General features: G+C 41.3%; 1 protein-coding gene across 2 annotated transcripts in view; it reads right to left on the reverse strand.

The window, feature by feature from the left end:
- Nucleotides 1–15,292, reverse strand: part of CCDC38 (coiled-coil domain containing 38) — a 34,489-nt gene that overhangs the window by 6,043 nt on the left and 13,154 nt on the right. For both annotated transcript variants that reach the window (XM_070789560.1, XM_070789559.1), the window contains 7 exons: nucleotides 14,022–14,179; nucleotides 12,046–12,132; nucleotides 10,228–10,285; nucleotides 6,451–6,520; nucleotides 4,602–4,753; nucleotides 3,262–3,397; nucleotides 71–276 (listed from right to left, as the gene is read on the reverse strand). In XM_070789560.1, coding sequence (XP_070645661.1) covers nucleotides 71–276; nucleotides 3,262–3,397; nucleotides 4,602–4,753; nucleotides 6,451–6,520; nucleotides 10,228–10,285; nucleotides 12,046–12,132; nucleotides 14,022–14,179 — 867 coding nt within the window. The remainder of the gene's footprint in view (nucleotides 1–70; nucleotides 277–3,261; nucleotides 3,398–4,601; nucleotides 4,754–6,450; nucleotides 6,521–10,227; nucleotides 10,286–12,045; nucleotides 12,133–14,021; nucleotides 14,180–15,292) is intronic.

Below are 15,292 nucleotides of genomic sequence, written 5' to 3' on the forward strand. Positions count from 1 at the left end.
TTGCCATATAACAGACTTGCCTAATGTTTAAGTGTTTTATTATATGTATATCATAAGACAGTGACTGTACCTTTGCCGTCGTTCTTTCTGTTTCATCCTCTCAATTGCCTCCACATTTTCTTTAGGAATGGAGTCAATGAGATCACTCAATTCTACCAGCCGAGACTCTACTTTTACCAGCTTTTGAACTGGGTTGAGGCTTCCAACCTCAGCATCTCCAATGCAGACTTTGTATACTTGGTTAATTTTTTTACTAAGAGAGTCTATCAGTTTTTCCTGAGATTAAAAAGAAAAGGAGAGCAGAAAACATCTCATTACTGTTTGCTTGTTCATTCAATAAATGTAAAATTCCCTTTTACTATATTGTAGTAGGCTTTTATTAATATGTTCTACTAAATACTTTTTTAAAAGGAAAACTTTAATACAACATTAGAACAGTGAAAAAAAATGCAGCAGTCAATTTATGTCTTAATTTATAGTCAGAGCAGGCTTCCATGGTGGTTCAGGGAAAGAACTCGCCACAGTGTGGGAGACCTGGGTTCAATCCCTGGGTCTGGAAGATCCCCTGGAGGAGGGCGTGGCAGCCCTCTCTAGTATTCTTGCATGGAGAATCCCAGTGAACAGAGGAGCCTGGTGGGCTGCAATCCATGGGGTCGCAAAGAGTCAGTCACAACTGACCGACTAAGCACAGCACATAGAGCATTACTATAATAACATCCTGGATTATTTCTTTAAAAATATTTCAGTCTAGGTATAAAATAATTTAGGAGGACGCTTGAATGTTTTTGTGTATCATTCCCATTCAAGTAGACACTACATAAACATTTAAATCCTTTTTTCTCCCCACTCCAGTGCATTTCCTAGCAGCAGTATGTGAACTCCCTTTTTTTGTGCTTGCTACTCTAATTACTGGCTTCCCTGGTGGCTCAGAGGTTAAAGCGTCTGCCTGCCATGTGGGAGATGTGGGTTCAATCCCTGGGTTGGGAAGATCCCCTGGAGAAGGAAATGGCAACCCACTCCAATATTCTTGCCTGGAGAATCCCATGGACAGAGGAGCCTGGTGGGCTACAGTCCAAGGGGTCGCAAAAAGTAACTACTAACACTATAATCCTGTCTGACAGTTATTTGCATACATGTCTTATTGTCCCTTATAGACTGTAAGCACCTGGAAGGCAGGAGCTATTTCTTATGTTTATACTTATATCTAAAGTAGCCCCTTGCATGTAACTATGCACTTAATAAATGTTTGCTGAATAAATGAATGCATTCTTTCAGAGGGAAAAAAAAGTTACAAGCAAACAGCTTCCCAGGCTGGCCTACAAAACATTTTGAGTTTTCATTCTCTCCATCTGGAAGTCATTCCAGTATTCTACTCTAAGCGGAGGCTTAGGCCACACCTTCCTGATCCCTGTACCTGGCCACTGTGCCATTTTAACTGTTGGTAGAGATGTTCGAACTTGTAGGTAACATTTTTCGAGACTGTAAGAAAGCTCTGTTTCTGTGTTTCCACTGTATACCCGGCATTCGCAGATAAAAGGATCTCAATAAACTTCTGGGCAAAGTAAATCGTTCTCCTGGTAGAATCCTGCCCCCATTCCTGCTTCTGCTCAAGAAGATGAGAATCACCATAAAGCCACGGACAAATAATACTCAAGATAGATGTGGCTCCAGGAGCCATGGGAAACCCCTCCTGAAACCACAGACTCATTACAGAGCTACCAACACTTAATTACAAATCAAGATCTGTTACCAGTAGCTTACTTCAAACAGCTTGTCTCTCCCACCTAGTTTAACAAGCTTTCTGATGGTCCTATTTACTATAAAGCCCCCTCTCTTTCCTCCTACAGTAACACTTACTGTAGTACCTATTTATATTTAAAATGATTTTAGGAAGTTTGGAGAAATACCTATAAAATAAAAGGAAAAAAGAAAAAAAAAAAGAGTCCTGTTTGACGTAAAGCTCCTTTTTGCTACCCCTGGGTCAGGAAGATCTCCTGGAGAAGGAAATGGCAACCCACTCCAGTATTCTTACATGGGAAAGAAAGTATGGACAAAGAAAGGATCCTGGCAGGCTACAGTCCATGGGATCGCAAAAAGAGTAGTGACTAAACAAGACAGACGCTGGTCCGAGAATAGGGAATTATTGTTTAATGGGTACAGAGTTTCTGTTTGGGATGATGGAAAAGTCCTATAAATAGTGGTGATGATTATGCAGCATTGCAAATATAATTAATGCCACTGAATTGTACATTTGAAATGGTTAAATGGTCAATTTTATGATATGTATATTTTTACCACAATTTTTTTTTAAGGTGTAAAAAAGACAGCATTGAAGAGCTGAAAGGTAGCTTTCAGCTCTAGCAGTGCACAACCCCATCCCTCCCTTCCTTGGTGTTACACCACATAAGAAATGTGGATTGTGACTGGAGCCATAAACAGGTTTGTTTTTGTAACCCTGCCTGCTTATATGGGTAAGGGAGCACAGTGATCTTCTGATAAGAGTCCCTTTAAATCTACTGTTTGAAAGTCAAGTTCATAACTATAATTGTGATATTAGTTTCACATACGAGTTTGGAATTTTTATTTCATTCAAGATTTTACAAAGAAACCAATGCTAGCTGGAGTTTATTGTGGATCTTAAAACTAGCCTGATCATTCATTCAACAAACATTTATGGAGCACCTGCTTTATGAGGTTGCTAAACTGAGCTGAATAGAAGGGTAAGACAAGCCTTGCCCTAGGGTTTGCATCCAGCTGGGAGAGACCTGCATGCAAAGAGATAAGCACACTAGTCTATGTCACAGGTGCTCTGGTGATAGAACTCTGCAGACCCCAAAGGGGCCACAACCTATTACAATCTCAGTGTTGGGAAGATACTCCATTCAGTGCTGATTCAGTGCTTCCTGTCTTCATTATTTGCCCTTGAAATTAATACCAAAATGATCACAGCAATGAACTACTTCATATGTATAGTCATGTGTATACTGACTAAAACAAATGTATTTATAGGTGGGGAAATCTCAGCATCATACTTGGTAACCTTTTAAGAGAGTACCAATGATAACTGAATGTTTTCTATCCACTGTGTAAGTTGGCTATACATATTGACAAGGTAATTTCCAAGCAGGTTTTCAGCCTCTGTCATCAACCTGGGACTTGTGGTTTGCTTTAATCCTCTTATTCCAATGCTTAAGACACAGGGAATGCAGATTCTTATTACCACGAGCCAAAATAAAATTACTGCAGGCAAAGAATGATTACCTGAGCATCTGAGTTATATTGTCCAAAACTAAATAGCCTGGACCTTAATTCCAACTCTGCTGCTTTTTCTTCTTCTCTTACACAGTTGGCCTTGAGCAATGCCTTGTGTTCCAAAAGAAACTCTATGTTGGTATTTCTATTGCAAAGAAGAAAGAGACCCTTATCTGTAATTTATGATTCAGTGAAATAAACCATCAGTCAGGAGCTTCAACACTCTCTAGATCATGTGTCAACATCCTATGTCTAGTAAGCCAAATAGAAGTTTATATTTTAAGATATTGACAAAATACCTGCAACTTTTCAGGTTAAAATAAGAAAAATAAATGCACAGATGCTTTTCAACGTCTATCGGGAAGTATTTTCTCACCCCTCTACTTCTGTGGCTCCCCTGAGTCCCCCAAATAGAAAAAGCAGTAGAATTGAGGTATTGGAAACCCAAGCTGGTGACCTAGGATGTCACTGTTCTCAAACCTGACTGATAATCAGAATACCTGGGGAGCCACTGGGAAAAGTAGAGACTCCTGACTCCTTACTTAGAGCTTCAGATGTAAATACCCTTTTCCTGCCCAACCATACACACCCCATCCCCTCATATCATAGTGTCATGGTGGGAGCACCATATACTGAGGACTAGAAGTGAGGAGACAAGGATTAAAAGGCGACAGTAGTTTACTGGGTGGCTATAAGATTATGGTTTTAAGTTCTTCTAATATGTCCCAAAGTTCAATGCAGTTTGACAACTATTTAAAAAGATTGACATCTTCTGGTGCAAATGAGTCTTCCAAAAAAGGTTCTGCACATTTTTACAACAAGTATTAGAGTAGAGAGGAATTTTTTGAGTCATCAAATCCAGCCCCCTTCCCAACAGAAGTCCCTTTTATAATAGCCCTGATATTGATAATGTACATTATAAAATGATACAATATTTAAGTCATGAAAAAAGTTTTGCTGAGAGTCACAGCCAAGGAAAATGAGTTTATTAGCATCATCATCCAAAGCATGATTTGGTCAGCCAGATGACAGCGTAAAACTGCATTGAACAAAGAGTAAGGCAGTAGGTGACATTTTGATTCTTTATAATCTTCTATATTGTCTTTTATTCTTGCTAGCTAGGAAAATATTTTGACAAGTGAAAGGAATTAAGGACTAAAACTAAAACCAGTCTATTCTGTATAAATATAATTCCTACTTTTTCCATTCTGCAGTGTAAACTATTATTAATAAAAATTCTTCCCTAAATCCAGGGAAACCACAAGGAAGGGCCACACATAAATGAAGGTGGACTTCGTCTCTGATTAGAAACTGGTTAATAGAATGTCTGCTTGTTTTTTATGACTTACATTTTATCCTGTATAACTTTTTCTCTTTTATTTACATCTTCAAGATTTTCATCTACATCTTGGGAATATTGTACCAAAGTAAGATTCTGCTCTTCCAGCTCTGTGAGGACTTGAAGTAACTCTTCAGGTTCTTTGAAATAAAGTTCAGGCTCCTAATCAATAATGAAGAATATAATTAATTCACTTAACATGCTACCTGTGCATATGTGACTTATCTAGGAAAAAACAGTGGGGTAAAGGAATCCTGTTCCGATTATAAGGGAGATAATGGGCAAAGAGTGACGACAGCCTATTTCCATGTGAGAGCTGGCCTTAGGGAAGAGAACACTTTTGGTGTTGGGGGGGAGATGAAGTTTATTAGAGAAGGTGAAAAGGAAGAAGAGAGTGAGGAAAAGAAAAAGGAGAGGGATGGGGCAGAGGAGGAGGCAAAAGCAGGAAAAAAGGAAAGGCAAGTTTCTAGGGAAAGACAAGAGAAGAAGTAGAATGAGAAAAGACAGAGGACTGAGTGAAGGTCATTTTCTCCCTACATTTTAATAATTTTCTATTTTCTAAAATTTTAAGTATAAGTTTATATCACTTTGAATTAATTTATAGCGAGATGACTTGGATATTTGCATCCCCACGTTCATCAAATTTACTGTAGCAAGAAGTGGAAGCAACCTAAATGTTCATCAATGGACTAATGGATGGATAAAGAAAATGTGGTCTATCCACCCTTAAAAAATAAGGAAACCCTGTCATTTGCTACAATATGAATGAACCCGAAGAACATAAGGACATGAGACTAAATGAAATAAGCCACTCATGAAAAGACATACTGCTTCCACTTTTACGAGGTATGTAAAGTAATCTAACTCTTAGAAATATAAAGTAGAATGTGGTTGCTAGGGGCTAGAGGGAGTAGGCATAGGGGAGTTGTTCAGTTGATGTATAGTTTCCGTTGTGCAAGATGAAAAAGTTCCAATGGTCTGTTACATCAGCATGTTAATAGTTAACGCTGCAGGATCATACACTTACTAGTTAAGATGATAAGTTGTGCTTTTTCCACACACACACACACACACAAAAAGATGATTTGGCTAAGGTATGTTATATGTAGTATACAGTTAATGCTTTTAAGTGTTTTGTTCCTTTTCTGTGAGTTTCTGTGGTTGTATTTAGGGTGAGATTAGTTCACAATCAGACCTGTAGCCACAAAGAACTGTTTTGTTGAAGCTCAATTTATCTCACAGTCCAGCTACCCAATATATCTCAAGCCCCAATAAAATGATAAATAATCAGAAGGTGGTTATGTTCACAGGAAGATTGTAGATAATATATATCTCCTAAATTGTTACCTTCTAAAGGACACATTTATTTACTTATAATTTTTAAAAAATCTTTTGGCTGTGCCTCACAGCATCCACGATCTTAGTTCCCCCAACCAGGATGGAGCCCATGTCCCTTGCAGTGGAAGTGTAGAGTCTTAACCACTAAACCGCCAGGGAAGTCTTGACATTTATTTTTCATTAAATGTCTGATGACAAACATGAACTATATATATAACTAGAGAACAGTAGCAAAATCATATTTGGGGGGATTTCCCTGGTGGTCCAGTGGCTAAGGCTCCATGCTGCCAGTGCAGAGGGCCCAGGTTCGTTCCCTGATCAGGGAACTAGATCCCACATGCCACAACTAAAGATCCCGCATGCTGCAACTAAGACCTGGTGCAAACAAATTTTAAAAAATCATATTTTCTTCTGAAAGGTTGTGGAATATTTGGAACAGGACATTTTAATTTCAGAAGAAGAAACGAGCATCTATACTTTTCATCAAACAATATTTAAGTCAAGACAAATAGTCCGGTTACCAGATCGTAGTCCATATCATCATCTACAAAGAATTCCAAACTGTCTTCTGAACTGATACTCTCAGTTTGGCTGTAAAAGGAAAAGAAAATGCCTGATTTCTGAGCCATTTTCTATCAACAGATTTGCTTTCATGACTAAGTTATTTTTGGAACCTAAATGTAGTGCTAGTTCTTTTCAATAGCCTGTTTAGCCTTTTAGGGAATTGCAGGAATCCATGGATTCCACAAGTATGCAAAAGAAAATCATTCATTCCCAGACAAGGGTGACATATGCAAACAAAGAGACCATAAGGAAGAGTTGTACCATGTGGTACCAATTATTTGAGGTGCATCTGTAAAATATCTTCTGATCAGGCTGGGGAAATGTTGGTTGGGGAGTGGGGTGGGTGATGAGATACATACTTAAAGAATAGTTATGTGGCTTGCAAGGTGGCTCTGAAAGAATCCTTTAAGAACGATAAATTGAAAATGATTGGAATGTTAAAAGGGCAGGGGCTAAGGAAGGAGTAAAGCAGCTGTTGGTGTGACCTAGGTAAGTAATGTTTGTAGTGATGGTGGAAAACAAGTCAGTGGTTGGGGGGTTGGGAGGAGAATCTAGAGACACAGGAAAGAAAGAATTCATGGGAACCAAGAATAGAAAGAGCTCCTGGGGCACAAAGAGAAGAGACCAGATGACTTCAGCATTTGTAGTCAGTAAGCCTGGAGTAGTGGAGGTCATGCTAACAGGAAGGAGAACAGCTTTAAGGATAGGATAAGGACAAGATTGGGCTTCCCTGGTAGCTCAGCTAGTAAAGAATCCCACCCCCCCACCCCCCCACCCCCACGATGCAGGAGACCCAGGTTCTATTCCTGAGTCAGAAAGTTCCCCTGGAGAAGGGCATGGCAACCCACTCCAGTATTCTTGCCTGGAGAATCCCCATGGACAGAGGAACCTGGTAGGCTAACAGTCCTTGGATCACAAAGAGTCTGACACGACTGAACGACTAAGCATAGCACAAGGACAAGATTAACATTTGCTTTGTTCATGCTGAGTTTGAAAGGACAAAATAACCTGCTTGGAGCTGCCCTTTAGCAATGGGAAATATGTTGTAGGGAAATTGAGAGGGCCATAGAAGTCAAGGGATACTTGGGAAACATCCACAGTTCAGTCCACTCTTAGTGGATTCAGTAATATCATTTTCAAATCAGTCTTCTCCCACCTCTGTGATACTATGTTACTTTTTGGTTCCTTTTCTTTGAGTCTGTTTCCTCAGCCTTCTTCCCTCTCTTTCTACCCATCCTCTGGGGCTGATCCTCTCTTATAGATTCAACCACTACTAACATACCGACTCCCACATCTCTGTCTGTCTTGAGCTCTGGACTTCAGTGTCCAGCTTCCAGCTGAACATCAGTGTCCACTTGGGTGTCCCATAGAGAGCTCAGATGAATGCATCCAAAATCACACTCCTTATTTTCCTCTCAGGCCTGCTCCCCTTGCTGTGTTCCTAATACCTTTGAATGACAACACCACACATCTAGTTGCCACATGAGAAATTTGGGAGTTATCTGTGGCCACTCTTTTTATTGGGGGAATTCCCTAGGTAGCATTTCCCTGATGTGTCCCACAGCCTCTCCTTGTTCCAGCTGCCACTGTCTGGCTGGGGGAGTTCATTATCTCTCATCTAATGAATTGTGACCACAGGTTCCTAACTGGCTCCTCTACGTCCAGTTTTTTCCCTGTCCGTTCTGTTCTCTAAAATACTACCATCTCCAATTTTCTAAAATGTAAATCTGATTTGAGCCTCTGTCACATTCTTGCTAAAACCTTCAGTGACTCCCAGGGCACTTGGAACAAAACACAGACACCTTTGGGATGACCCCACTGCCTCCTTACTCATGAGACAATACCTAGTTACCCCTCCAGTCTTGTCCATTTACACCCTGCAGCCCAGCCATTCTGAACAGACCCAAACACTGCCACCCTTGTGCCAGCAGGCCCCTCCCTCTTCACTGACCCCTCGTCCTCTCACCAGACACAGCTTAGATGCCATCTGATCTGGAGGGTGTCCACTGATCCCGCCCTTGCTTCTCCAGTCCCTCACCTCTCCTCTGGGCTGAGAGTCCTTCCTTTGCAGGCCTGAGGCACCCTGATTGTCCTTCCAATGGCCTCATCATGGTATAATGTAACTGACGAACTCCTTGTCTGTCTTCCTCACTAGACAGTAGGCTTGTTGAGAGCAAAGACTGCCTTTTTTTCATTCTGGCCCTATAGGGCACTCAGTAAATACGTGCTGAGTAAATGAAAGAAACTAAGAAGCAGTGAACTTTCTGAGAAAGTGAATGTGACGTCTGCGAATTACTTTGTGCTTCAACATGGAAAATCCTTATGATGTTCTGTTTTTGATTGTATCTTGACTGTACTGATGTCAATATCCTGTTCATGCTATTATACTACAATTTTGCAATAGTTGTTACTATTGGGGGAAACTGGGTAAAGTATAGTGAGACTTCTCTGTATTTTTTCTTGTAACCGCATGTGAATCTATAATTCTCTCCAAGTGAAAATGTAATTAAAACACAACAAAACAGTGACTCTAAAATGCCACAGAAGTAGAATGACCATGAGGCCCCTGAAATTCAGAGCACAGTGTTGACTTTTATCATGGATAATACACTGCTGGCCCAGATACTTCCTTTGGGGTCAAAGTATCCATCCTGGACATCAATATATTTTCTTACAGCTCCTCTAGGGTAGCTGGGGGCTTCCCTGATAGCTCATTTGGTAAAGAATCTGCCTGCAATGCAGGAGACCCCAGTTTAACTCCTGGGTCGGGAAGATCCACTGGAAAAGGGATAGGCTACCCACTCCAGTATGGTTGGGCTTCCCTTGTGGCTCAACTGGTAGAGAATCTTCCCGCAATGTGGGAGACCTGGGTTTGATCCCTGGGTTGGGAAGATCCCCTGGAGAAGGGAAAGGTTACCCACTCCATTACTTTGGCCTGGAGAATTCCATGGACTATACAGTCCATGGAGTCGCAAAGAGTCAGACACGACTGAGCAACTTTCACTTCACTTCAGGGTAGCCAGGGTGGAGAACTACCACTTTCTGAAATAATGAATATAAATGAATCAATAATCAAGTAAGGGAAGAAACAAACAAAAAGTGCTTTCTAGTCCTATAGTGGAGAAGGCAATGGCACCCCACTCCAGTACTCTTGCCTGGAAAACACCATGGATGGAGGAGCCTGGTAGGCTGAAGTCCATGGGGTCGCTAAGAGTCAGACACAATTGAGCGACTTCACTTTCACTTTTCACTTTCATGCACTGGAGAAGGAAATGGCAACCCACTCCAGTATTTTTGCCTGGAGAATCCCAGGGACGTGGTAGCCTGGTGGGCTGCTGTCTATGGGGTCGCACAGAGTCGGACACGACTGAAGCTGCTTAGCAGCAGCAGCAGTCCTATAGCAGCAATTTTGAATGCCATGGTAAATTTGTAAACACATGAGTCAGCAGAGTAGATCAAAAACAACTGGGCAGTGGATTCTGAGAGGCAAAGAGCCAAGAGGCAGGGTGTGGGTGGTTTCTGCAAATAGCAGATGTAGGCCCTCATCAAAGGATACAGGAAGACCTGTGAGAACTTGGTCACCTGCCGAGCACATAGAAATGGCAACCGCTACCTCCAGCATCTCCTATGGTGGGTATGGATACGTGGCACATATGTTGAAGAAAGGCTAAAAGAGATATTTGCTTATAAAAAAATACACCATTTCCAAGAGAGGTAATCAATATGTACTGTACTTTGATAAGGATGATTTCTTATCCTCTAGGTTGGGAGTGGTCCTCCTGCGTGATCTTGCTATTCAGAATGTCCAGGTGAAGTCCACATCATTGGTGATGGTGGAGGTAAAAAGAACATGTAATTAGGAATGAGTGCTTGCTATTTGGTGAGCGGGATTCATTTTTCTGTACTGATATGCCCATTACTTAAAAAAAAATTATTAGAAACAGTCATATAGAAAATGGTGCTGTTTTATTCTACTGACTTTTGGTTCCAAGCATAAAATCAGAAATCGCTGTTTGGGGTGGTGTTTTTATTGTCTAAAACATGGCACAAATCAGGGACATAAATGGTGAATATAAATCACAGTTCTCTTGTTACCTAATCATATACATTTTTAATCACAGATTTTAAAAGATCAAGGATATAAAAATGGTGGACTTTATTTATTACCAATGTCTGGGTCTGACCATGGTCTGAAACTCAGAAGTGGGCAACTGGTCTTGGATCTCTGCATCCACTGGCCCCCAGGTCATGCTTCCTCATGCCCGAGCTTTTGTGGCTTCCAACCACCCTTCCTGCTATTCCGTCTTGAAACTACAGCAGGTCTCACTCCCCGATCCCTCTACCTGGAAAGTCCCACTTATTCTTCAAAATCCAGCTCAGATGTCACCTCCTCTTAAAGACTTTTCTGAATGCCTTAGGGAGAGATCACATTTTTGGTTTTTGCCCCCAGACCCCTCACCATCACTGCTGTATCATTTGTCCCATTACATTGTATTTGTATAGTGCAGTATGCAGAACTATATCTTACTCATCTTTGTGTACTTGGAGTCTCGAAAAGTTGCTGATACATAGTATTCCTCCAGTATATCCAAGGTGAGTGGGGGAAGGAAAGAAAATGGACAAAGAACCAGTGGATTGTAGCACCACCGTAAATGAGCATCTTAAATTTTTAAGCTGATACTGGAACACATATTACTAAAAATGTCTTGGGAAGGGATGCTATTCAAACTGAGTGACTCCTATATTCAAGATTTTAAAGAGAAGAAAATATGGACCCCACCACCTACTTCCTCTACACCCCCTTCCCCTGCACCCTACTCCAGATCCTCTAACAGACAAAGTAGTATGTCTTAAATAATTTGGCTCCAAATTGGCCTCACACTCTGAAAGAATCCACCTTTTCAATCAGCTGGCCAAGTGCACTTATGCCAGGGTTGTTTCTGGGCAGGCGAATTGTATGGTTGAGCTTTACCCCTACCACTAAATACCTCTGATGGTTGGCAGCAGGATAAAGGAGAAAGAGAGTCCCTGGAAGTCAGCTTGCCTGTGTGTGTTGAATGACTACAGGGCAGGGGTTGGGCAGGGGTTGAGGCTGAAGGTATCCTTAGAGTTGATTATGAGCATGGTAGAGCTTCCTCAGTCTTCCCAGTTACTTCCCTGAGTCACCTGCCAATGACAGTCACCTGGTTGCTGTTGGCCTGGATTGTTGGGCCCTGGGAATTGGTCCACCAACACCAGAGGGCAGGCTTGAACCAGAGGAATGAGGAGGCCCAGCTGAGAAGGACCTCAGAGGATGTGCTAGTCAGCCAGGGACAACTTGTACAAGATCCTCTGCCCCTGACTTCTCTGCCGGTTCTATTCATTCCCCCACCTCTCTGAGTTTCGTAATAATGTCTGGAGAGACAGAAACAGAACACCTAGCTCCCCAGGATTAAGGGTGATGTGGACACTAGGCTCTGTTTTTCAGTTTATAGGTCCTGCATCTCCACTTTGAGATGGGCACCTTCTCTGACTTTACTTTTGTGGGTGAAGTGCCAAAGATCCAGTGTTACCTTGGCTACTTCTTCCCAGAGAAGAATCTTCCGAAAATGATGTCCTTCTGGACTCGTCAGTGGTCTCTCTTCTCCTTGCACTTAATTCTAGAATGGAAAATAAACAAGTTGGGGTGGGGAAACTTTTGAGAATGAGAGCTTTGTTTCAGGGTGAAGGCCAAGTTATTGTGAAAATTTCCAGGGACAGAAATGTAAGATGGGGACATGGTAACCAGCATATGTATTATGCAGATGGCCAGGGCTGGTCTCTGGAGAAGGCAGGATGGATGAGAACTAACCTAGAGGGCCTGAAGAAGTCTCTTACCCATGTCAGTCTATCAGAACTTCTAAAATCCTGGTGTTAACCATTCAACCCTCTGGACTGAGACTCAGCGCTTTCTAAGCATCCTTGAGTTACAGGACAAGTCTAGGAGCACTGAATCCTAAGCTGTTAAATGTAAATACTTCTCAGTTTTCCTTCCCATGTGTTTTCTCTCTTGTCAAACATCACATAATGAGTTTAACCCAATGTCATTACTGTGCTTGACACTTTATACACATGATCTCATCTAAGCACACGCAGCAACCATGAAAGACACAAGGGAGCTAAGCAGGGGAGTCACCCCTGGTGTGCTAATTAAGGCTTAATAACCAGCTCTCAGGGGAAAGATTCTCCCTGATTTGTAATGTGCTGATTTCAGTGGTATAAGTGCTCTCACCCCTAAGGCTCAGGATGAGCTCTCAGCTGACGAGTCGAGAACCCTCTTTCTGTGTGGCTTTCTCCCCTCCAGTACTCTGCTCCGGGGACTCCAGCCACCATGGCCTCCCTACCCCCAGCTCTGTCTTCTCCATCCACAGAGCCTGCTGAGGCCTCCCTCTGCCTCACTGAGTCCTGGAAGTGTTCTCCAGGCAGCACCCTGAGGCCAGCACAGGGCTCAACTCATGTGTTTCCCTTCTCTCGGGGATTACTTTGTTTTGCTTCTTGATGTCTGATGTCTTAAAACTGTTGTTTCCTATGTTTTTCAGGCAGGAGGATGTGTCTGGTTCTTGTTACCCCAATGTTGCTGGAAGTCTGTCTTCATCTTTGATTTGTGACCCTACATTCATCACTTACATATGAAATTCTGTTCCACTGAGCTTCTTAATGCCAGTACCATACAGTTTTCATTTTTGAGACTGTGATAATATAACATCTTAAAGGATAAGTAACACACCCACCCTCACCTTCTTAGTTCGGAAGTATTTGTGTATCTTTCTAGATGAACCTCAGAATCATCGTGCAAAGATCTACCTAACCCAACTCTCTGAGGAATTTTTGGTAACATTATTATTATACTTCCATAAAGCTTATACATGAATTTCAGAAAAATTGGCAACTTTACAAAATCAATCTTCCTGTCTGATAACATATTTCTCATTTGTCAAATCTCCTGGTCACACATTGAAGGTTATTATTGCTTTCTTGAATTTAACTTCCTTGTATATTTTCTAATTAATAAAGTTAACCTATTTAGCTTAATATAATAGGTTAATAAGGAGAAGGCACTGGCAACCCACTCCAGTACTCTTGCCTGGAAAATCCCAGGGGCAGAGGAGCCTGGTAGGCTGCCATCTATGGGGTCACACAGAGTCGGACACGACTGAAACGACTTAGCAGCAGCAGCAGAAGTAGGTTAATAAAGTATAATTGACTTTGTGTCCAATTACTCTACAGAATGTTTTAACAAGTCAAATTGTATTTCAGGGTTTTTATTGGGGAGAGGTTTGTAGCTATGCTATTCTCACTATCTACAAATAAAATATTTTCTATTTTTCCATGTATATATTTTTATTGCTTCATATTTGAAATTAACCTGAATTTCCAAATTAATAATTTATAATATCAGAGTTAGTGGGATTGTTCAGGGTCTGCCTACAATAAAAATTCTAGCTAATAAAAACACTGAAGCAGAATATTTTAGAATTAGGATATGTACTTAATTGAATATGGGACATACTTGTTATTATACTTGGAAGCATGACATTCACATTTTCTTTACTCCTTGACACCCTTTTCATTGCTTGCTGGATCTGCCATTGTTTTGGAGACAGTTTCAGCAGAAAAAACCCATATTTCACGTACTCTCTAAGGAGGAATTCTGTTTTTGCTATTTCACTGCTCAAAAGAAAAATAGATATGGTTAGATATACCCGTGTGAAAGCATGTTCATTTTTTAAATAGGTTTTAAAAAAGTCATTCTCTTGATCATGTATTTGAATAATAATTTGCTTAACAAATATTGTAAATATGGCCATAAAAATAAGGACTTCAATAAGATATGACACAAGAGGCAAGAAACCTGTAGGAATGTTATTTGAACCAAAATGCCCAAGGCTAGGCAGCTGACCCTCAGAACCAGCACTGAGGCAGAAAGTACATTGAGGGGGCCAGGGTCGAGTGTGCCCAGGTGTTCCCTATAAAGGAGCAGCATGTGCTCTGGGCCCCAGATTGGCAAACCCTGGTGCTTTCCATCATCTCCCATGAACGCGAGGGTTTTCCAGGTGCAGCCAGCATTGCAGCATCCCATGGACCCCGAGCCTCTTGTAAGACTGACATCTGGGCCAATCCATGGAGGCCAGGAAAAGGCAGCAGGCATTTGCTCACAGCAGCTGTTCCAGGCTCTTCCATGTTTTTTCTGGCCAAGAAGCAAAGTGCTTCGAGCACAATGATGGGAGACAACGCAGTCAGCCAGCGGCAGAGCTCCAACTTCACTGGGGGCTTGTTTTCCCCCAGAGAACAGGCTCCCACATGGAGTAGTCCTGGCTGTCCCACCATCAGCTCTGCCTCGCACTGTGAATATCAACTTTCCTCAGATCAAGAGAAAGCAGGTAGAAGACATTTGACTGGCTTTTCTAACTTACTTTGCATTTTTTTCAGCAGCAAAACCATATTGGGTCTTTATGTCAGAATAAGAATTTTTAGAACAGATGTAAAATTACAGTTCAAGGTAAGATTCAGAAGAAGCCTGTCTTGCCTGAAGTCAGAGCCTAATGATGATCTTGACTTACTACATTTGGCTCCTCCTTGGGTACCCAGTGTTTTCCTCTTAAAAAAAAAAATTTATTGAAGTATAATTGATTTACATGTTGTTAATTGCTACTGTACAGCAAAGTGATTCAGTTATATATACATTCTTTTTCATATTCATTTTCATTATCACAGGACATTGAATATAGTTCCCTGTGCTGTATAGTAGGAAATTATTCATTCTGTATATGAGTTTGTATC

This window comes from Bos indicus, chromosome 5, assembly GCF_029378745.1.
Source record: "Bos indicus isolate NIAB-ARS_2022 breed Sahiwal x Tharparkar chromosome 5, NIAB-ARS_B.indTharparkar_mat_pri_1.0, whole genome shotgun sequence".
Taxonomy (NCBI): Eukaryota; Metazoa; Chordata; class Mammalia; order Artiodactyla; family Bovidae; genus Bos; species Bos indicus.